Source organism: Mustela nigripes, chromosome 14 (genome assembly GCF_022355385.1).
Source record: "Mustela nigripes isolate SB6536 chromosome 14, MUSNIG.SB6536, whole genome shotgun sequence".
Classification (NCBI taxonomy): Eukaryota; Metazoa; Chordata; class Mammalia; order Carnivora; family Mustelidae; genus Mustela; species Mustela nigripes.
In genome coordinates, this window is record NC_081570.1 from 93,617,738 (window position 1) to 93,641,845 (window position 24,108).

The following is a 24,108-nucleotide window of genomic DNA, read 5'->3' on the forward strand; positions in this document are numbered from 1 at the left end:
TTTACAGCAGCTTTAGGTTCCCAGTAAAGTTGAATGGAAAGTACAGAGTTCCCACATATCCCCACCAGCCTTTTCATTTATGGAAAAAATAAGAGTGTAGTTGAATGGGCTCTTTACACTCATTTTTCCCTTTAGCCCTCAATTTGGAGGCAGAGTCGATACTTTCCCAGGAGCCTTTGCTACTCTTTGCAGCTTATATTGGGGCTGAGGGCCAGGACAGCCTGCAGAGGCACTTCTGGCCCAGGAAACTATTCTCAGGAGCTGGGATGGCGGAGGCGGAGCTACAGAGCTTGACCTCTGAGGCTGCTCCTGTCGTGTGGGGCCTAGTGTGAAGGCTTCTAGCTGATTTCTCTAGCCAAAGCCCTTATAAATACAGAGTCCCCACACCAGGTGGTATGAAATTGGCCTAGACTTTCAGCCTGAGCCCTTTGTTGCAATCAAGGTGTAAAAGAATCAAGTTAAAAATGTAGACTCCTAGGGTCTGTCCATTACAGTCTTATTTAATGGGTCTGGGTGGGGTCGAGGAATCTGCATTTGAAAAAGCAACCTAGGGGCGCCTGGTGCTCAGTGGGTTAAGCCTCTGCCCTCAGCTCAGGTTATGATCTCAGAGTCCTGGGATGAGCCCCGCATTTGGCTCCTTGCTCAGTGTGGAGCCTACTGCCCCCCCTCTCTGCCTACTTGTGATCTCCCTCTCATTCTGTCAAATAAATAAATACAATCTTAAAAAAGAAAAAAGAAAAGAAAAAGCAACCTAGTGATTCTGGTGCGGGAAGACTTTGGACACTAGCTTAGCTAGACTTCCTGAAAATAAAAACTACCATACGCCATCTCCCAGGGGAGGAACTTCTCCACCAGATAGCTGGCTCCTTCATAGGAAGGTCTTCTGCCTCGTCATCTTCAGATCATGGTGTCAAAGTATCCATTGGAAATGTCACCCAGGATGGCTGGTTCAGAGGCAGTCTTCAAGGCTGGGCTAAAGTCTCAAGGGAGGTGGACAGGAACTTCTCCTAAAAGAAATACCTGGGGAGCAAGGAAAGCTGCAACTCTTTGAAAGGTCCTTAAATGAAATGAATCAGGCAGGACTATGAGCAAGAGCAGCAAGAGAAATCTGAGAGAGGCCACTGGGAAGTACCGAACTTAAGCTTCCAGTATTGTCATTTGTCAAACCTGCCTGAAGGAACAGCTAATTTGGGACAGTCGTTCTCTGCCGTCTATCCAGAAGGAAGTGGTTCGTCTATCCAGAAGGAAGTGGTTCGCTGCTGCACCCTGAGGGCATATGGAGTAAGAATGGGAAAGCTGGTCCTACAAATACCCACGGGAGGTAGTTAAGGGGCACAAAGGACAAGAAAAACTAAGTTTTCCCACCACAACTTACCAAGTACCTCTCACGCTACCGGTGCAGGCCTGGCTCTTTACCTGGTTTATTCTCCGGTTGCTGGAGTTTGATTTCTGAAGCTAGAAAACTGGGAAATCACGGTAACAAACTGTAGCTTAGTCATTTCCATAGGTCAGGTAACAAAGTCCAGTCTGTTTTATTTCTAACTCAAATATTGCAAATATACAGAACATTACCAGTACAAAGTTAAACACATCCAGATTTATTTACACAATGCTAATAAAGAAATTTAAGTTTGATTTCCATTTTGTGGAATTTTGCTATGGGGTCTGGCTTTGTTGGGTAACTGACATGGGTCACTGAAACTTGATTATCCCACCCCACATGCAATTTTCTGTCCCAAGGGAACAGAAGACTTGGGTTTTTAGCGCACATGCAGTAATGATGTTAATACTGCTTTATACTTTAGTAGGAAGGCGGCTGTCCCACAGCTGGGGGAGGGGTCAGAGAAGTTACAGGACAGGAAGGGACCACATGCTCAGAAAGGGAACGAGACACAAGAGAGGGTTGAACAACAGGCACGTGGGGACCCTGAGCATTTCTGTGCATGAGGACAAGAAGGATACGACCAGAACCCTCCTTCCCTAGACGTCCAAACACGGGAGGTGGGCAGGATCATCGAGGAACATTCAAGTCACCCGACCGCAAACTGAGGGCATGCAGAGGATGAGAACTGCATGAAAGATTTGGGACATATCAATAAATCATTAACATGTACACTATACAGTTTATACATGTATATATGTACATATATATATATATAAAGGTACAGATTAGTTTATGTTATTCTATATAAACGAGGATGCTTAAGAATGTACTGGTGTGAAAAAATGCATACAGCCAGTTTTTGAAGACAGTTTCAAATTAATGTTGTGACTCTTATTGTTATAATGCAACATAACCAAGGAACCAACATACTCCTGCCGTGTCAGTCAGCCTCTGCGAGGGCAAGGCCCAGCTCTGCTCGGGCAGGACGGTGCTCCCAGAGCTGCTGGGTACATGGGTGGCAGATGAAACTGAATGTCTGGCCCCTGCTGAAGGCCAGCACTGAAGGTCTGGCCTTCAGTGCTGGCCTTCTGGTCAAGTACTCCGTCATGCGGCACATCTTACACTTTGGTTTTATTCAAAGGACATTTAAGTCCCTGTTTACCTCCCTGCTTGAGGCCAGGTAGTAGCATAGTCGAAAAGCTGAAGCTCTGACTTTAGCAGTTCCAAGCATCCGGGCTTCAGATGGAGTGGGGAGGAAATACCAACAAGTAGGGAGAGCTCCACACCCTTTGCGTGTGGAGGCAGGGTTCTTCGAGCCTTCTGAAGGGAAAGAGGACCTCTCTACTTGAAGGATTGGTCTAGAACAGAGAGAACTGACTGAAACTCCAGCCAGCTCTGCAACCCGGGGTGGGTGTGGACAGCTCCGCACTCCCCTCTGCATCCTGGTCCTGTGACCCAGGCCATGGGAGAACCAGCTGCAGTGTAGAGAGCCAGTGCAAGGGCTGGAGGCGGCCAGCCTGTTACTAATGCGTCATGGATGAAAGGCCAGCTTGGACATGGAGAGGCCCAGAGGCAAACCTAGGAATTAGAGAGGTACACACTGGAAAGCCTACTCAGAGGCAGATGGCAAGTTCTAAATTTCAGTTATAGCTCATCTATTGAATCTTCTGAGCCCAGCTGAGAACTGCCAAAACTCTCCAGACTTTTTTCTTCTCCTAAGTGAGGTCCCCATTCAAATACCAGCTCAGGTGCACGGACCCTTGGCCTCTAGAGTCACCAACCCAAAGCCCTCTTAGGGCCAAGGTGCCGATCACAGGTGAGGGATGGTGAGTTCTCCACCCGGACTTAAAAGCTCAGACCACTGTAGACAGTCTGATGTGTCCAACCTTTCTTATGGTGCTCAACCCTATTGCTGAAACCTCCAGAAATCATCTCTTCTCTTCTGCTACCATCAAGCCCGAGATTTTATACAACGAAAAGCTACACTTTACTTTCAAAGATAATGCTCCTAATCTAACGTCAGTAGAACAAATTAGAAATCGTTCTCTCTTCGAAGCCATCACGGATAATAGGCTGATATACTTGCTGGCTGAGATGGGAAGCTAACTAGCCAATGAAGGGGGTGATCCAGGCTTGTTAGCAGTCCTCCAAACAACTAAGCTAGCCAGCCAGACAGACGAGGATGAGAAAACAAGGACAGGGAGAAGGTAGTTCCTCAAGGGACAGCCCACACCTGCATCTAGATGAGGGGCAGTTTCTAAATACACATTCAAAATTACCATTAATTTTTGTTTTTCAGCCATGTAAAACAGGAGAATAAAATTTTCTGTCACAGTGGCAAAAAGGAGCGACACACTGCTCCCACAGAGATGCCACCCATCCCTCTCCTGAAGGACAGAGAGGCGACCGTATGCAGGAACCCTGCCCGCCCTGGGCACGCAGCCCCTGCACACATAAAAACGTTCAAAAGCTCTAAAGACAACTGGCCAGCACTGCTTGCCATGCACACAGAAACCCTGGACAATTTACTCACTTTTGTACCTCAGCTCCGTCTCCTGAAAAATGGGGACGACAAACCCCTGGCCTTCAAAGAGAAAGTCTCATCGAGAATGTTCTAAGTTTTCAAAGACACAATGCCAAGTCAAAGTGCTCTGAAAATTGCCAAGTTCTACAGAAGTCCCAGATACCCTTAGAAGCCCAGAGCTCTAACCTTATTTGGTTAAGGAAGAAGATAAACTTTCCTACATCCTAAAATAAATCAGAGAACTACCACATACGCACACATCTGCCCAGGCGAGTATAAGCTGCAGGGAGAAGGTGTGCGGCAGGAGTGGGTCTTTTCTGGGCATGAGAATCACTTTGGGCAGAAGGGGACTGTGTCCGGGAGAAAGACTGACACGTTATCATTTGTGAGCTTGTCTATCTTTGGAATGTTTTTTAAATTTAAAAACTATGCAAAATGAATGAGCTTTTCCTAAAAGACCAGTGCTCTATGGCTCAAACAAATACGAATTCTCTTCACAAAAAATGCCCTAACTTTATTTCCCAACTGAAGCTCCCTGACTCATTTAGTTCTGCTGCAGCTTCAAAGTCTCTAACCTTCTCCATCCACCCCCTCTCCCACTTTCCCTGCTGCTGTTAATCCATTCTGGGGAGGAGAGAACACAGCCATCTGCTCACGCATTCTGACAAAAGTTGATTTGGCACGTCTACTTTTTCGTGACTTTATCACCATAAAATGAACTAGCAGCAAAATGGCAGTTACCAAAGAATGTCCCAACCATAATTACTGGGAGAAACTATGGCCAGCACAGTAGGGACACTAGGACCAAAAATGTACTATACTATATACCTGGAGAGCAAATATTCAAGCTCTATTAAAACGAATTATTGCAGCTTTCCATTACTGTGTGACCACCCAAATCTCCACCTCACCACATTCTACTGTTAACTTGATTTGAAAAAATGTCCAGTGGAAAACTTCCTTAAATTTAAAATACGAACTTAACGCATCAGGTAAAACATCACCTACACTATACATGTGTTTTCAGTTGGTTCGGCCACAAGTTTCATGCCAACAAATTAGATGGCAAAGCTGGAGAAAATAGGTGAGGAAGAGAGCCTGGTAATAAAATCTTGATTTTTAAAAAATAGTTTATAAATCTGAAAACATGTCTAGTCCTGGCTCCATGTACAACAGCAGTCCAAGAGGCAGCAAGCAAGTAGCCATCCTAAGGACTTACCACCATGCCCACAGGTGACAGAGGACACAGAGCACTGTGATGTTCAGTCCTCAGAGGCCACCCCGGACACCCTCCCTTGGCTCCAGTGGAGAGACCCCACAGCCTGGGCAGATATCCAGGGCAAGCCCTCACCCTGTCCTTGAGCAAGTTCACAGGCACAGACATGAAGCACGGCTGGAAAGATCTTGGAAGAAGCAAGAATTTGTCCTTTAATAGGTGCTAACCCTAGTCAACTCCCTGCTGCTCCCTTCTTCCTGCCCCAAGTTAAAAATATTGCCCTTTAAGTTTTCCTGATTTAGTGTCTTGGAAGCACATGGTTAAGTCAGTTGCCAAAAGGCAATTAACGAGGGTATTGCCTAATTAAATGGGGTGGGGGGAAGAGACACCACTGTGGTCCATGGTCCCCGAAAGAGCAAGCAAGCAAAGGCGGGGTGTGTGTGAGGAGCTGGTATGTAGCACTCTCGGCGTGGGGCTGTCCCTGGCCGGAGAAAGGCTGCCAGGCCATGCCAGTCATCGCAGCCCCCGAGTCCCTCTCAGCAGCTGCTCCGTGTCGCCCGGCAGAGCCCAGGGACAGCACCAAGTACTTGGTGATGGTTGATGCTGGGGTTGGCAGGTGCCTGGGGGCAGGCGCCATGCAAAACATGCAAGAGGGGGGTTAGTGAAACATTCCCTTCCAATCCCATTTCCCTTACCAAACAGAAACAAAACCAAAAGAACCCATACTTTGCAAAAAGACAGAACTTGAAATAAAAAATTAAAAAATTTAGATTTCCCCCCCTTCTCAGAGCCAATCGTGAGAGTGTTTCAGGTCCCCACCCACCCACATTTCTTTAGTGCAGGTCCTTTTGGCTTTGGTGGAAGCAGCAGAAACAGAGCTGGGTCCCTCACAATGGGAAATTTATTCCCCCCAAGTTGGAGCCACAGGGCGTGTGAGAGGTACTGCGGTTCCATCATCTGTGCTCGGTCCCAGCCACTTTGAAGAGCTATTCCAGGAGGTCCTGAGAAGAGAAACAGAGACTATATTATTTGTACACTAAAAAATTCCTATTTTGAGGGTGGCTCAGCCATTAAGCATCTCCCTTCGGCTCAGGTCATGATCCCAGGATTCTGGGATCAAGCCCCAGATCAGGCTCGCTGCTTGGTGGGAAGCCTGTTTCTCCCTCTATCACTCCCTCTGCTTGTGTTCCCTCTCTTGCTGTGTCTCTCTCTGTCAAATAAATAAAATCTTAAAAAAAAAATTCCTATATTGAAAGTTCTGACCTGGTTTCTGGGCTGGCCAAGTCTTATAGGTATTAAGTGGCTGCTACTGGCTTCTGCGCCCCCTCTGCCTCAGTCGAATCCTGATTTTGAAAGGAACAGGAATACCCCTTTCTTGTGCTTCCGGGCCACCCATCAAGAAGTCTTACCTCATCTGAGTCGTCATGATAACCACTCTTGTGAGTGTGGGAGGCCGTGTCCAGGGCATCCACGCCATCCACACCATTGGCCTCGGCATGCTGCTGCAGCACGGAATAGCGGTGCACCAGGAACCTGGGGGTGGAGACCTCCGTGAGCCATCCCATGGTGACATGTGACATGGGGCCATGGGATATGAGATATGCCTCCCACAGGCCTGAGGACTTTCCGAGTTCTACACACTCACAGCACGAGTCACACACATGGGAGGCACAGCCCACAGTCGGCATGTAGCAGACAGAAGCTCCGAGAAGGTCTGGGCCTGATGCTTCAGGAACACACTACCATTGGCCAGTTTTCGCTAGGGGCCGGCTCAACCACACGCCCGGGGCTGCCTCTGCAGCTGGAGTTTGGTATTTCTGGCTGACTGCCATGTTCCTTACCTTCCTCCACAGACGTACTTCTTCACAATGAGCACCCCTGCTACGACTGTGACCAGCATCAATCCCACGGTGGCCAGGATGATTGGAACAGAATTTGACTTGGAGTTCTTGACAAATTAAAACACAGACAATTTCAGGTGTGCACATGCTAGGACTGAACTCAATGAGGCTGCTCCTCCCCCTGGTTTATCTGTGAATGACCTGCAGTCTCCAGGCCCTTTGTGCTTTCCCCGCCCCCGGCCCCCGCCGGACTGTCTCAATCCTACCAGGAGTGTATCACTTATGGCAGAGGGGAACCAGAACTTCAGCTGTCCGGAAGCTGCCAGAATGATCCAAACTCAGGCTCTAATATCTGAGTTACCCTGGGAACTATGGCAATGACCTAGGTCAAAGAGCAACTGAAGCTGTTCCCCACTAGCCATGTAGAGTAGTGGAGCACTTAGGGGCACAACGGGAAAGGGGAAGAATGACAACAGTGGGTCAGATAAATCTGGAACATGGTCAGTCCCTGGGAAGAAGCTGTGCCCATGCTGCCTCAGGCAGGACATTGTGTAACATGAAGACCCCTTGTTTTTACTTCATTTTTCGTATGTTTTTGCAAATAAGCCTTTTCATATTATTGCTGGAGTGGGCCCTACTTGTTTCAGGGCGGGAGATAGGGAATGTGTGTTTTCAGTGAATCTAAGAGGTGGCAGAACTGGAATCTGGGACCCGTTGTGTCCCTGGGGGCGGGAGTCCTATCCAATTACACACACACACACTGAGGATAGCTACTAGGGATGAAGGTGAGGGTGCAGAGAAGAGGGAACTTGCTCCGTGACAAGGACACACACCCACATTCTGCTCCGGCTAAGAGCTCCTGCTCCTACCTAATCCTGCCCGTGTCAGGCCTTCATCCCTCAGAAGGCCGGAGAGGAGGGGACTGCGGATTATCTAACTCCCATTTTATGGATTAGGGAACTGGAGCCCACAGCTGACTGCCCCAGTCACACTGCTGGTCCAGTGCTTCTTTATCAAAAGGCTTCCTCTTTACCACTTCCCACATCCCAGCCAGACGGTTCAGCACTACAGAGCCGTAATCTGCCTCATAACCTGCTCCTACATCACAAACCCATTAGTACCGAAGTTCAGTTGTCTAGTCTGAGCACACTCGGCATGACTCAGCACAGAGCCCACCTAAATGAGGGCCAGGGCTCCTCTCTTCCTGCCCTTTACAGCCCGACTTCAAGTATTTTCCCTAAATGACTCTCAGCCCCCAGAAATGTCCTCAACCTGATGCTCCCAAGAATTCAGAACAATTGTATGGAATTCTACTTTGTTCCTCCACCGATAAAGTTTTTAGCATGGAGTTTATCATGCTGTGTGACCCATCCTCCATCCTAATGGTCTCCTGTGCACAGTGCAGGCCGCCTGAAGTAGTCTGGCCTCTTTGTATTCAGTCATAAAATTCTCAGTGCTGTCGCTTTGTTTCTGGCAGAACACAAAAGCCCACTGGTCCCTAAACCAGATCTACTTTACTGTACCTGCTTTTCAGGACTCAGGAAGTTGCTTGTGCATTTCTTTTTCAAGTCTTTTACTTCTCGGACTGGATTCACACCACCTTGGCATCTGTCTCCTGGAATTTTTCGGTACCTGAAAAAGCAGAGACAATTTCTTGTCAGACCCTTAGGATGTATTCCTCGTTCCTGAAAGCAAGATTTGAAAATCTGCAGAAAAGCTTCTCAAACTTCCACCCCCTTTCAGGCCTGAGGGGAGAACCTTGGGAATGTTTTGGGGATGTTCTGTGTAGTCTCAGGCCCTGAACAGCCCAAGCATCCCTGGCCTTCCCGCAGAGGCCTGCCTGCCTCTCTGGGCCACGAGATGGGGCCAAAGAACCATGGCCCAAGGAAAGCACGGTAACACACCGTACAAAAATGGGAGTGGGGGTATGTACTGTGGGGGAAGTACTGTGTCTCCTCTGGGGCAGCACTGCCCCCACACAATGGCTACTTACACTTAAACTAAGTAAAATTAGTTCAGTAGCTACACAGGGCTAATGGCTACCGTATGGGACACAGCAGACGAGAAGACATTTCCAGCGCCACAGAAAGTTCTGTTCCACAGTATTTTCCTAGCATGCTCTAGAACACTGCCTGCATGGAGGTGCAGGGCGCAGTGAGTGGGGGCTCACTCTGCACCGCGGGGACACGGCTGTCATGACTCAGGAGGGGAGGCGCCTCACCCATTTGTTGTCAGGTGCTCCTCTCTGCCATACAGACAAAATTCCAGATCGTGGCCCTTTAGCTCTGGCTGTTCCACACATTTGGAGTCATTTTCTGGACGGAAGTAGCCAAAATCACTGTAAGAGTCCACAAATACAGTATGTTTCAGAGCTGCGCAACGGCAGGGACGGGACCATCGATGAAGGTTTTATGTGGCACAGGCAGATGGATAGCCCAGTCTGTGGCTGCACAGGAACAGCCGTGTGAGGAAGGTCCACTGAGGAGGACAGACATGGAGAACACTCAGCTGGGGGACCAGCGGCTCATGGAGCAGGCCTGGTGGACTTGGGACTCTGTAGCCAGAAGCCTGGCCGAGCAGCGGCTCCAGGAAGGGAATGCCTGCAGTAGGGTGGGGACTCAGCCGAGAACTCAGACACTGAGAAACAGTGGCACCAACGACAGATCTAAACCCACAATGCTTAGTCACCATTTTATTTACCTCCAAATCACTCATTATGTTCTCTGGGTGTGTACCCTAGGGTGTGTATCAAATCCTGCCTGCCTGCCCCATTTCTGTCCCTCTTAACTTCTTAGGATCCCTGTCTCCAATGTGGATGCCTGCCTGCTTTTCATCCTATCCCATCTCTCCACAGTGCTTCCCATCTGCTCTTCTCTCTCTGCTTCCCCCAAGAAGTAATATACTGCCTCCTCTCCAAGGCTGATCCCCCGCATGAGTGTCCATGCTCCATCCCTCCAACTGCCCTGGGACCTTGCTTGGCTGACCATGTGGAGGGACCATCAGGCCCACTCACCTGAGGGCTTCTCCTTACCTGTGTGTATCATCTTCCTTCCTTCTCTTCTTCTTTACTGGCCAAACTTCTTAAACAAATTATTTTGTACTTGTTCACTTTTTATCCTGTGCATTTATCCCCCCTACTACCTTGGAGGCAAATGTCTGAGGCCCCCAGGATGCACGAGTCTGGCAACCTTGGGGAGCCTTCTCTGGTCTGGCCTTCCCTGTGCTCCGCCATGTGCTGCCCACGCCTGCCCATGCCCCCGCAAAGCTGGCTCACCTGCTTCTCTCTGCACGGTTTATGCCTCTGCCTTCCTAACCCGGAAACACAGACCCTTGCCTGCGGTCTGCAATTCATTCTCTTACCCTGTATCTGCTCTACCTTTGTGAGCTTAACTCTTTGTTGTAGCTAAAACTTCCAGGTTTTACCTCTCTTGACCTGTGATCCTACATTTCCAAGTTCCTGCTGGACGTCTCCACCTAAATCTGCTGACAGAACCTCAAATAAATAGAGCACTCAATACACATCATGTCCTCTCCTTCGAGCCAGCCTCTTCCACCATTTCCCTGTGTTTGTCCACAGCACTACCTTCCTTCCATTATCTAAGTTGCACATTCAGCCCGGGCCTGCCCCATCTGCACCCTCCGTGCTTCTTTATCAGGATGGCTGCGACTTGCCCTCATGGCCTATCTCCCAGCACACCCTTCCTGAGCATGCCAGTGGGCATCTACGCTCGCACCACTTCACTGGCTTTAATGACTGTTCCTTCCCAGATGTGCAAAGTCAAGTCCTAGTGCTTGTCAGGGCTCAGCTCAAATGCTCCTCCTCAACAAAGCCTTCTCTGAGCCACCTCCCTTCAGCTCTAGATGGAATGGCCTTTCCCTTCTCTCAATCCCCCAGACACTGTTTCACAGCATAATCCTGTGCATCTGAGCGTCAATAACAAACTTTTTATTGTCACTTTGCACCGCCCTGTGCACGGCAAGGATGCAACAGATGCTCGGGGGGTACACGGATGCTGCTGGTACTTCAAAGTCATGCTGACAAATATTTAGGGAGCAGGATAAGAAGAACAAAAGAAGTCGAAGATACTACCCCTCCGACAGGGGGAGAGTTATGGTGAGAATTTGAGGTGTGCAATCCCACATGTCAGGGAACGCGCCCTTTGTCCTCACAGTTACACACTTCTCAAGCACATGGGAAAGGTGCAGGCTCCAGGGCCGAGCTGCTGGGCGCACATTCCAGCTCTAACACTTCTGGCTGAGCTGCTGTGGGCAAGGCAGTGATGCCCTCTCTGAACCTTCATTTCTCCCTTGGTGAGACGGAAATGGCAACGGTCCCTGTCTCAGAGGGCTGCTGGGGGTAAATGCAAATGGCTTGGGACAGTGCCTGCTACAGAGTCAGTGCCAGGAGCTGTGCTGACTACTCCGTGCTGATCAAACATAACGCCCTCAAGAAGCTAAGAGTTTGAAGGCAGACCCAAACCTCTCTACGACAACCAAAACCCAGCAGTAGGTATCCTGCAGGAGTGCAGATGAGGGAAAGCCAGGGAAGGCTTTGCAGAGTAGAGAAGTGAGCTAAGTTCTAAAGGCCAAGTAGGCATCCCCTAAGCCTGGGGGGCAAGCAGGCAATGTGGGGAGACTTCCCGGCCAGAGGAAGCCCCATGGACAATGGCACGCAGCTCTGATGAGGCACAGCAGATCTGGAAAGGAGAAGGCTGGGGAGTTAAGATCCTAGTCTGTGTGACTTGTAGGATGAAGGCAGCCCATGAGAGTGTCACAGTCAACATCCTCTAGCCCTAGACTGACACCACAGCCATCGGAGAGATCCCGTTCCCTGTGGAAACACGGAAGGAGCAACCCTGGCCCGTTCCATGTGCAGATGGGAGCCACACCGGGGCAGGGGGTCCACACCGGTCAGACTGGGAGGTTCGCTCAGTCTCGTATTCTCGGTCACCTGCAGTTCTAGAGAATGTGATGTGGAGGGACATGACTGCTGTCTGTCTGCACTCTTTTCCAGATCTTCCAGGATTCACCTTTATTTCCTGCCAGTATGATTTAAAGGAAATGAGTTCAGGAAGCAGTACCCCTGCTTGGTGATCTGAGGACTGCCCTGCCCTTAGATAATCAACTAACTCCATGCTGGCTGTGCCACTGACCCTTCAGCGCAGATGGTCCTGAGCTTGCGGGAGTCCACCTCGATGGCCTTTAGACCTTGATGGGACATCTGGGCCATCAGTACCCTGACATCCCCTCCTGTCCCAGGACAGAACCACACTTGCTGCCTTTAGTCTTGCAGACAATCCAAAACCTAGCGCCCCACCTGCTGAACTCAGGCTGTCAGTGTTCAGTGAGCACACGGAAGTCCAACCCCCTCCCAGCTCCTGCACTACCTTTCCCAGTGGTCTCTGCCCTATGGTCCCCTCTCTGGGTTTCTGAGCTCTCTTCCTCCTTACACACCTCTCTCCCCTGCTGTTGGGCCAGGATTCCAGGGGTTGTTGCCAGTTGTCCAACAACTGTCTGATGTGACACCTTACCTGCCCCATTACTAACAACTCTGGATCCCTTCTCTAAGCTTCCATCTCCTCAGTAAGCAGCAGCAACTCTCCACCCTCAGGGAAGAAAGGATCTGAATCCTTTCCAGCTGCCCCTCACCTCCTCCCACATAGCAAAGCGGCTAACAGGGATCTGAGGGAAGCTGATACCAGAGGAAGTCTTCCAGGGAGCAGGGACAGACAGACGGCTGCTTGGTCACAACGTAGTCCCGACCATTCTGGCAGACGGACGACTTGCGAAGCCGTAGGTACTGCTCCTTGTAGCCCAAGATGCAGCCGTCTGCGTAATCTCCGGGGTCTGCGGAATGAGCCAGCCATATGGTATAGTCCTTCTCCTCACCTAAAGAGAAGACAGGCTGTTCAGGTCACCGCCTGGCCCCACACCTATGCATACGAGGCGGCTGCCAGGCGGAGAGCAGAACAAGGAAGGGAAACGGGGATGTCTGACTCCCGCTACTGCAGCATTTTGGAGCTGCAGACAAAAGTTGCAGGACCTGGTGCCTACTAGTGGTTGGCATCCTCTCGCGCCAGAGGAGGGTTCTTCGCCTCCCACTCCGCTTTTGGGTATTAGGAAAAACCGCATTTGTTTCACAGTGGGCAGCTGCATGGAGCCCCTCTGAGCTTTCCTCCAAGCGGGGAGGCTGCGGTCTCCCTGCTGTGTGCACCTGTGCCCCTGGTCAGCGGGAGCTGCCACAGGTAAGCGAGGTGGTTCTTTTTAGGATAAGACACCAGTTAGCCTAAAGCATGGGTTCAGTTTCACCATGGGTTGGCTTGCCTCAAACAGAAGGGAAGACCATCTCTTTCTAGACTTTTTACTCTAGTTGACTGGCTTTCAAGTAGACCACTGAGGATAGTCAAACTGGCTTCTTAAGTCATATCATCCACTCCTGGAAAAAAGACTCAAAGCCTATGGCCTAAAGACTGTGGATTAGGTTTTTATCCTTTGGGATCTGAAGACCAGCATGGAGTCTGTTAGGAAGCAGCTGCTTATCAAATCTCTTAGCGGTATTAAACTTTAGGGATAACTGTAGAGCGCCTTACGAGGGGAAAACTCATAAGCCAGCTCCTTTACAGTCTACTTAATGAATCTGGAAAATAATGACTCTCGGGCATTAAATCATATTTAAACACCCTGTAGAAAAGTAAGGTCCAAACAGAATGCTCAGGGGTCACCGAAATAACATTCAGAGGAAATGGACCCATCCTACAATCAAAAGACAGGACCAAAATTCAACCACAGTGACTTGAAGCCTTAAGGCCTTTTTTTTTTTTTTTTTTAAAGATATTATTTAATTCAGAGAGAGAGTGAGAGAGTACACAAGCAGTGAGAAGAGGGAAAGGGAGAAGCAGGCTCCCTGCTGAGCAGGGAGCCCAATGCGGGGCTTGATCCCAGGACCCCGAGATCATGACCTGAGTTGAAGGCAGACACTTACAGATGGAGTCACCCAGGTGCCCCTGAAACCTTAAGTCTTAAGGTTCCTAACACACCAACAAGAAACTGCAGCTTGCAGGGTGGGGGACTTTTCTCCAGTTTTTTCTTTTATCTTCCATATTTTTCAGTACAATGTCAGCATCTTTGGTACTGGTGTCTGGGTTTGCTTGGGATTCTTTTTACCTCCTTTACTGAAGCCATTTTCTGTGCCTTTTTAACATGCCTTCCAGCGTGAAGTCACAGAACTCTGAAATGGCCCACACGGGCTCATTGCTAACCCAGTCATCATTCTAGAGCCTCGCCTAGGGCTGACATTCAAGCCAAAACTGCGCAAAAACTTTCTCACTTGAATGTTTTTTGTTGTTGCTTTTTTTTTTTTTCTTCACTTCAATGTTTTGATTAGGGACACAATCAGTCAGATGCTCTTTGAAACACACTTTTCTCTAAAGCTTTCTCTTTATGGGTCTGCTGCAATCAAGGGTGAAAACCCCTGAAATGTCATGAAATAATTTTAGATAAATGTAAGCATGCATTATCCTTACAAGCAGAAATAAGTCCCACGAAATGTTACAGAGCTCCAACAGTGTGAAGCTATTTTCTCCTATGTGAGAGCCTTACCCACTTATTGCTGTATTAACACTTAATACTAAGTGTTAAATATACACTGGATTTTGAAGTCTTAGAAGAGAAATATGACACACAAAACAGGGGCACCTGGGTGGCTCAGTGGGTTAAAGCCTCTGCCTTTGGCTCGGGTCATGATCCCAGGGTCCTGGGATAGAGCCCCGAGTTGGGCTCTCTGCTCAGCAGGGAGCCTGCTTCCTCCTCTCTCTCTGCTTGCCTCTTTGCCTACCTGTGATCTCTGTCTGTCAAATAAATAAATAAAATCTTTAAAACAAAACAAAACAGTTGTTGTTTGTCCTGAAAGCTTTTAATCTCTCCTTCTATTTTCAATGATAGCCTAGCTGGATATAGTATTCTGGGCTGCATGTTTTTCTCATTTAGTGCTCTGAAAATATCATGCCAGCTCTTTCTGGCCTGCCAGGTCTCTGTGGATAAGTCAGCTGCCAATCTAATATTTTTACCATTGTATGTTACCGACTTCTTTTCCCGGGCTGCTTTCAGGATTTTCTCTTTGTCACTGAGACTTGTAAATTTTACTATTAGGTGACGGGGTGTGGGCCTATTCTTATTGATTTTGAGGGGTGTTCTCTGAACCTCCTGAATTTTGATGCTCGTTCCCTTTGCCATATTGGGGAAATTCTCCCCAATAATTCTCTCTAGTATACCTTCTGCTCCCCTCTCTCTTTCTTCTTCTTCTGGAATCCCAATTATTCTAATGTTGTTTCGTCTTATGGTGTCACTTATCTCTCGAATTCTCCCCTCGTGGTCCAGTATCTGTTTGTCCCTCTTTTGCTCAGCTTCTTTATTCTCTGTCATTTGGTCTTCTATATCACTAATTCTTTCTTCTGCCTCATTTATCCTAGCAGTGAGAGCCTCCATTTTTGATTGCACCTCATTAATAGCTTTTTTTATTTCAACTTGGTTAGATTTTAGTTCTTTTATTTCTCCAGAAAGGGCTTTTATATCTCTCGAGAGGGTTTCTCTAATATCTTCCATGCCTTTTTCGAGCCCGGCTAGAACCTTGAGAATTGTCATTCTGAAGCCTAGATCTGACATATTACCAATGTCTGTATTGATTAGGTCCCTAGCCTTCGGTACTGCCTCTTGTTCTTTTTTTTGTGTTGAATTTTTCCGTCTTGTCAATTTGTCCAGAGAAGAGTATATGAGGGGGCAAGTAAAATACCAAAAGGGTGGCAACAACCCCAGGAAAATATGCTTTAACCAAATTAGAAGAGATCCCAAATCGTGAGGGGGGAGAAAGGGGATAAAAAGAGGTTCAAAAAGGAAGAAAGAAAAAAAAGAAAAAAAAAAAAAAGAAAAAAGAAAGAAAAAAAAAAGAAGAGAATTTTAAAAAAAAGAAAACACCTAAGAAAAATATAAAAAAGAAAAAATATATGTATTAGATAAACTAGTAAAAAATCGTTAAAAAAGAAAAAGGTAACAGTTAAAAAAAAATTTTACCCGAAGGCGAGAAAAAAAACACAAAAAATGAAAAAGAAAAAAATTAAATTAACCGCAAGACTAAAAAAAAATCACAGGGCAAAAGCCATGAGTTCTGTGCTTTGCTTTCTCCTCCTCTAGAATTCTGCTGCTCTCCTTGGTATTGAAACCGCACTCTTTGGTAGGTGAACTTGGTCTCGGCTGGATTTCTTGTTGATCTTCTGGGGGAGGGGCCTGTTGTAGTGATTCTCAAGTGTCTTTGCCCCAGGCGGAATTGCACCGCCCTTACCCGGGGCCAGGGTGAGTAATCCGCTTGGGTTTGCTTTCAGGAGCTTTTGTTCCCTAAGCGCTTTCTGTAGAGTTCCGGAGGACGGGAATACAAATGGCGGCCTCCTGGTCTCCGGCCCGGAGGAGCTGAGACCCCAGGGCCGCACTCCTCAGTGCACGCTCAGAGAACTGTGCCCAGTTACTCCCGTCTGCCCGACCTCCGGCCGCGCTCCGAGCTCACCGAGCCTGCGACCGGTTCAAGGTCACCCCGAGCTGCGAGCTTACTGTCGGCTCTGTCTCTGTAGCCGGCTTTCCTGTTCCAATACCCGCAAGCTCTGCGACACTCAGACACCCCCGATCCTTCTGTGACCCTGCGGGACCTGAGGCCACGCTGACCCCGTGTGGGCTTTGCCCCGGGTAGCCTCTGGAGCGATGTCCCTCAGCGGAACAGACTTTTAAAAGTCCTGATTTTGTGCGCGGTTGCTCCGCTGCTTGCCGGGAGCCGGCCCCTCCCCCCGGGGTCTATCTTCCCGTCGCTTTGGATTCACTTCTCCGCTGGTCCTACCTTTCAGAAAGTGGTTGTTTTCTGTTTCCAGAATTGCTGTTCTTCTTCTCTTCGATCTGCCGATGGATTTTCAGGTGTTTGCAATCTTTAGATAAGCTATCTAGCTGATCTCCGGCTAGCTGAAGTAGTCTCGGCCTGCTACTTCCAAAACATTTCATCGATAACTCTTAATATTGCTTATATGTTGAAATGATAACATTTTGGATATGTTGAGATGATTGTATTATTATTAAAGTGGATTTCACCTCTTTTACTCCTATAATGCAGGGGATAGAATAATTTAAATCATACATGTGGTCTTCATTTTATTTCTCTCGTACAGTTCTAGTCCAAAGAGGGAAACTGCATTTCTGATACCATTCCACTGCCTGCTTACCCACATTCTTCAATCTTCTTACCTGTGCATTTTCTTATTCCAGCTAAAAGAAACGAAACTGAATTGGTTATTTAGGAAAATGGGCTTATAAGTTTCTGGTGGAAAACGTCAAAGGAGGTACTCACAGTTCCTTTCAAGGACATCTTTAAAATCAATGGTGTAGGAGACCCATTGGCGAGTCAGGAAAGATTCTGTGAAACCCCAAATGCTGATATTCATGGACCGAGCTCCAGGTTCTGAAGCGAGGCCAGTAAAATAGATGGGCTCCCTGGTGAACATGTAGGTTTGCCAGCACTGACCTTCATCTGTGGAGAACCTGGAACCACAGCCAGAGAACAACTGTTTATTTAGGTGGTGGCTTACTGACTGATGATTATATTAATTTTTAATGCCTACAGTTAATAGGGTGGGTAAAAGGGATTCATTCAAAGAGTAAAGAAGAAAATGTCTTTATAAAATTTTTCACAAGAAGGCATGGGCTTCTAAATAAATAAACAGAAATTACTTTGTGTAACTTATACTTAAGGAGTCAACTTCCACCCAAAGTGCTAAAACGCTGTGTAAGATTCTTGTGGAGAGAAAGAAAAATATTTTTAAAAAGTGACAAAAAGTGTTAACTAGAGGAAGTCAGAAGAAAAAGCAAAGCCACTGAATATGGGTTGCAATCCCTTCAAGAATGATCCCCACAGTTCTGTAGAATGTACACATTTGAGTCAGGGTCTGTAACCAGCTCTTCACCCCCCCCCCCAGTTCTCCCCACAACTAAAAAGCATCCCACAGTCGCCCTCCGTGGAGATAGTGTGGGTGGAGCAGAGCTCATGCATACTTAATCACATTGATAGGATGGCTGCTGTGTTCAATGGCCACAATGATGCCTCCGGAATCCAGGATGGTGTAATAGTGGGGTCCTTCCAGCATCTTCGTCCAGGAGTAACCCCCATCATCTGAGATGTATACATCTGGGATCATCACTGAAATGGCATCCCCTACACTACCTGCAACACAACCCAACTTATCAGCAAAACCCAGCAACGGAACGGAGGGGATTTAGCGTTGAGAGAATGATTTTCAATGAATTTACCCTATTTCCCACCATGTCTCTTGTAACAGAAAAAAAGATCACAAAATTTGGGAAAGGGAGAAATCATGTTTCTCTCTCTAGGGAAAATCCAAAATACCATTATCATGTCAGAAGCTCTATAAAGCATGGTAAGAGTCATGGCTGATGGTTTTCTTAAAGGAATCAAGACTGGGACTGAGTCTCAGCGTGCTCAGCTGATGGTTCCCAGGGAGATGAGAGGAGGGCTGCTTACCGTGGGCAATGACTATGCCGACGGCCTTAGGCTCCGAGAGTGGGGCCATTGGAACGTTTAGCTTCTGGGAGATGCTGTAGGAAGCGTGAATATGAAGGCTACACTGTGAAAAGAAACCAAAGCTTAGATTAAAATCAAAGGTGTAATTTTTAAGTCATCTCACAGACCCTTCTAAGGAAGCTCTGAACTGAACCCAGACTTCAGTGGGATACTCTTTTAAAAAGTTGGGGTAAAATACCATAAAATTTACCATCTTAGCCACGCATGTTTAAATGCGCAGCTCAGCAGGGTTAAACACATTAACAATGCTGTGCCACCATCACCACTGTCCATCTCCAGAGCTTTTTCATCTTGCAAAACTAAAAGTCTACTTTAACCAGTAACTCCCAATGCCCCTCCTCCAAGATCTCCCGACCTTCCAGAATGGGAACCACCATTCCACTTTCTTGTTCTATGAATCTGACTATTCTAGGCACCTTACAGAAGTGGAACGGTATTTGTCTTTTTACGACTGGCTTATTTCACTTGGCGTTATGTCCTTGGGGTTCATCCATGTTGTAGTAATTTCATGTTGTCAGGATTTCCTGCCTTTTTAGGGCACAGTATTATTCCATGGCATGTATATAAAACATTTGGCTTATCCATTTAGTGGTCTATGGACACTTGGGTTCCTTCCACCTTTTACCTCTTGTAGATAATGTTGCTGTGCACAAGGGCATACAAATTGCTCTTCAAGACCCTGCTTTCAATTCTTTCGGATATATACCCAGAAGTAGTATTGCTGGATCATATAGTAGTTCTACGTTTAATTTTTTAAGGAACCACCATACTGTTTCCCATAGTGACTGCACTATTTTTCATATCCACCAACAGCGCACAAGGGTTCTAATTTCTCCACATCCCTAATAATACATGTTATTTTGTTTTGTTTTTGATAGTCATAGCCATTCTAATGTGTGATGTGATCTTTCCCTGTGCTTTTGATTTGCATTTCCTTAATAATTACGATGTCAAGCATCTTTTCATGTGCTTCTTGGCCATTTGTATATTTTCTTTATTGAAATGTCTATTCAATCATTTTTAATTTGGGTTGTTTTTGTTGTTGAGTTATAGTCCCAGTGGGATATTCCTTTTTTTTTTTTTTTTAAGATTTTATTTATTTGAGAGAGAGACAGTAAGAGAAGACACAAGAGGGGAGAAGGTCAGAGGGAGAAGCAGACTTCCATGGAGCTGGGAGCCTGATGCAGGTCTCGATCCCAGGACTCCAGGATCATGACCTGAGCTGAAGGCAGTTGCTTAACCAACTGAGACATCCAGGTGCCCCCAGTGGAATATTCTTGATCCCAAAATGCATTAGTATATTTGGGAGCAAATTATGCAATTATTTTCTCATGTGCAATGTCTTAATTTATTTTATTCCTGCATTATATGAAGCCTGTGATCAATATTTAAAGCATGATTCCACACAAATAAACTTCATGAACACCTGAAATATTTCAGGTACTGTACAAGATGTGGTAGCGATTCAAAGTAAGACCCAGTCCTGCCTTTAAGAGAGATTTCTGAGGGGCGCTGGGGTAGCTCAGTCAGTTAAGCATCTGACTCTTGGTTTCAGCTCAGGTCATAATCTCAGGGTCCTGGGACTGAGCCCTGCATTGGGCTCTGAGCTCAGCAGGGAGTCTGCTTGAAGATTCTCTCCCTTTGCCCCTCCCCGCACATGTGTACACACACTCTTTCTCTCTCTAAAACAAACAAATCTTTTTATAAAAAAGAGAGATTTTACAAGAAAGTTAATGCTTTAAAAGAGGTCTGCATTGGATAAAATGTTCATGTTATATCATATATTTTACTGCAATAAAAAAGAGGTTCAAGCAAACTATTGGTGAAATGAAAAGGAAGGATTAATCCTATTTTTTTAAAAAAGATCTTATTCATTTATTTGAGAGAGAAAGTGCTCGCAAGAGAGAGCATGAGCAGGGGGAGAGGGATAATTAGGCTCCCCGCTGATCAAGAAGCCTGATATAAGACTCGATCCCAGGACCCTGGAATCATGACCTGAGCCAAAGGCAGACGCTTAGCTGACTGAGCCACCCAGGCTCCTGGAAGGATTAATTCTAACTGAAGGTGGGCAGAAGGATGGTCAGGATTTCTACTAATTCTACTGACCTGGGGGTGGAAAATCAGTCACTATTTCCCCAGGAGTCTCGTGGGCAAGGTCACAGTGGTAGGGGTGCATGCGGAGTGTTCAGGGAGCAGCAGAGGGCTACAATAAGGAAAATACCAGTGATAAGATGGACAGTGACAATGAAAAGGCAGGAGAGAGCCTGACAGGGAGGAGAGGACCTTCATTCACCAGGTCAGAGGCACAGCATTTATTCACAGGCAGAGGGGAAGCCTGATGTGTCCTGAGGAGGGAGAGGCGTGGGACTGTGAGGGGGGCCCACATCAGTCGAGAGTCCACTGCCTCAGCCAGGTTAAGGCAAGGCCACGGCACACGGATTGGAAAAAAGGAGAGGGGAGAGAGGCTCACAGCACTTAAGAGTACAGAGAAGGAGAGAGAGAACTGAGGGGGGTACAGGTACCCTACCTCACACTGTCTGAGGTTCTCAAACAAAACAAAAATCCCACCTACAACAGCAGAGTGCCTATTAGCCACAGGTGTTCTGAGGAGACCTTGGGAACCACCAACACTATCACTTTTTGAAGAAAACTCCCAGGGTTTCCCCACGATCCTCTCAAACTCCCTAGGAGTCAGATACAAAGCTTTTTTCTTTTCTTTATTTCTTGCCTGTCAAGACCCGTCACTCCTGGAATCTGGGATCTCCTGGAGCAATGCCCTTCTATCTCTACTCTTAGCCTCTCCTCAGAGGGGTCAGCTCTGGCTTTCACACCTGAGATGGCACAGCGTCTCCAACCATACCCGCCAGCCACATGGAGCCCAGGCAGAGGGGAAGAGAATGTCAAGTTCTTTTCCATTTGTTTCTGGCCAGCACGGCTTTGCACTGCTCATGAATGCTCATAGCTTCATGAAGGATTCCTAAAGTCTCAGAGCTGCCATGCTGACTCCTGAATGATCACAGGCCCACCTTCTGCTCTGTCTGCATTCAGCAGTTTAGTAAGACACAAAATTTTAGCCTTCAGTTTTTTTTTTTTTAAGAAGACAAACAAACCACGGTATTTTTGGCTTTTTTTATAGTTCCTTTTCCTGCATTCTAAGTTCCTTTCATATCTCTCATTTCTAAACTTTGGGCTTGCAGCTGCAGACCCTAATCATTTACAAAACTTCATTATTCAAAGGCCTGGCACCCATCAGAGCAGAATGGAATGGCTGCCTTGCTCCAAGCACATAGGACACTTGGGGTAAAACAAACCTCATTCTTGTTTTTTGCTGTAGCATCACATTCACTATTTTCAGGCTTCCTCAAATGCTTCCATCTTCCTCCTTGATCAAAAGTGATCATAGTCTGGATGGAATTATCTGAATGGGAGAAGAAGGACACTAAGTCTGATACACTGGAAGCGTCTTATGGAATTCAGTTGATCATTGCATATCTCTCTCCTGAGACTACACGATACCATTACAAGTCTGGAGGTCCACAAGCTTGTGACATCCAACGGAACAGCTCGGTGCTGGTGGGAAACTGATCCAGAGAGCACTCCACGATATCTGAGCAAGGCTTCCAACCTTCCTATGACTCAGTTGATGACAGGAATCATCTAGACTGATACTCTTGAAAAGATACCTTTTATCTCCTCACCAACAAAACAGGCTGATGTCCATTCTCCTTGCTTGCTTGCTTGCTTGCTTGCCTGCCTTGGAAGTAAAATCTACAATGGGAAGGCATCCCACTCTTTCCTCAGAGAAGGCCAGGATACCAGGCTTGTTTTAGGGACTCTCAAGATCTGAATGGGATTTGAATGTATGAGTGTGAGTGGCGTAAGAATTCCTAGTTTCTGTCTCTCCACTACTCTGTATCTGACCTCTTGTACTTTTTCTTTCCTTTTTTCTATAAATCTCTTCCCTGTTCTATTTTCAATGACATAAACTATTGCAGGTTTAAATTCAGAGGCAATATGCTTTGAGATGTCCAACAAAAATCAAACAAGAAGGCAAATGAAGGACAATTCATTTAGTCAATGAACATTTATTGCGTACCTACTATGAAAACTGCTGTAAACCCTTGAGACTCTTTCAGTGAACAAAACAGGAAAAAAAAAAAAACAAACCCACTCTTGGAAATATACATCCCAGCAGGATCAGACAGACACTAGACACTGTAAATAGGTAAATTATATAGTATGTGAGACAGTAAGTGTATGGGAAAAACCTGCTAAAGAGAGGCTGAGTGCATCCGTGAGGAGGGGAGGGCAGACAAGTTTCCAACGGGATACCCCGGGCAAGTTTTCATTAGAAAGCAACATACGAGCATAGATGGGAATGGGCACGGCATTAGCCTTGCAGCTCTTTGAGGAAACAGAGAACAGTGCCTGCACATCTCTAAACCATGTGTGTGTGCAGAGGGCTGGAGTGACCAGAATGCAGTAAGTAGAGGGGAAAAGGGTGGCAGTTGAGGTCAGGGAGGAAACAGGGCCAATACTGATTAAGACCTTGCAGACCACTACAAGTAAATAAAATTTATAAATAAAAACAAACAATGCCCCACCTCCTACCAAAAAATAAATACATATTTAAACAAAATCTTAAGAGCCTTTTTATACTATAGGGTGTCTTGTTTATTTGTACAACTGGGCCTTAGCAAGGTGAGCTCTGCAGAACTACTGAGTAAAGCACAAGAGAAATACTGGCTAGCTATAGCTGTGCTCTCTACCAGGAGAAAAGCAAGCAGTGGTTCAAACTCAGGCTCATTCCCCTAGTCCTGAAGCTCCCTATATAGAAAACTTATTTTTTTTTAACACTTACCCTAAACAACATAGAACTCAAAAAGTCTTTCTTTTTACCTGCTGTTGCTTTACTTCTTTTTAATCCTGTTTACCATAATTTATATAACATAAAGAGTCAGAATTTACATGGATAGTTTTGCAGGCCAGGTAAGCAACATTACTACGGGATCAGAACCATTATTCTCCCCCACAACCTCAACTCCCAACATCTTCAGGAGAAGGACAGCTGTACCCAGACTCACCTTCTGAGAGCACACTTGTTATGTAGACCCCACGGAGGGAGGTCACATTGGTAAAGTCTGTCTCGCCACCTGTGGTGGTGTAGAGATGTCGGTCTAAAGACTTGGAGTAGACAATGCCTCGATCATCTGAGGTAAAGATTGTTCCAAATCCGGTATCTGAAATAGGCAAACAAACAAAAACACTAAGTCTGGGAGGGAACAGAGGGAAAACAAGAGTCCAGCCATACACATGACTGACCGCAGTACGGACTGTGTACATTAGCCAACTGTCTCTCTTCATGATGCAGATGCCGACCTGAGAATTAATGATGGTTTGATACTCGTGATTTTCATGTCCACCTTTAATTCCAGCACCCAGCTTGTTGCCTGGAGTATGGCAGATACTGTTTGTTGGATGGATTAATCAGATGCTACAGAAAAGACCTCCCCAGAT

General features: G+C 46.7%; 1 protein-coding gene across 2 annotated transcripts in view; it reads right to left on the bottom strand.

The window, feature by feature from the left end:
• Positions 1-1,508: 1,508 nt before the first annotated feature.
• The window catches only part of SORT1 (sortilin 1), a 68,629-nt gene continuing 46,029 nt past the window's right edge, over positions 1,509-24,108 (bottom strand). For both annotated transcript variants that reach the window (XM_059375639.1, XM_059375638.1), the window contains exons 10-20: positions 23,676-23,831; positions 21,903-22,009; positions 18,532-18,634; positions 18,045-18,213; positions 17,344-17,534; positions 12,665-12,854; positions 9,187-9,303; positions 8,489-8,597; positions 6,966-7,072; positions 6,534-6,657; positions 1,509-6,125 (exon numbers count right to left, since the gene is read on the bottom strand). In XM_059375639.1, the coding sequence (XP_059231622.1) occupies positions 6,111-6,125; positions 6,534-6,657; positions 6,966-7,072; positions 8,489-8,597; positions 9,187-9,303; positions 12,665-12,854; positions 17,344-17,534; positions 18,045-18,213; positions 18,532-18,634; positions 21,903-22,009; positions 23,676-23,831 (1,388 nt within the window). In that variant the 3' untranslated portion in view covers positions 1,509-6,110. The remainder of the gene's footprint in view (positions 6,126-6,533; positions 6,658-6,965; positions 7,073-8,488; positions 8,598-9,186; positions 9,304-12,664; positions 12,855-17,343; positions 17,535-18,044; positions 18,214-18,531; positions 18,635-21,902; positions 22,010-23,675; positions 23,832-24,108) is intronic.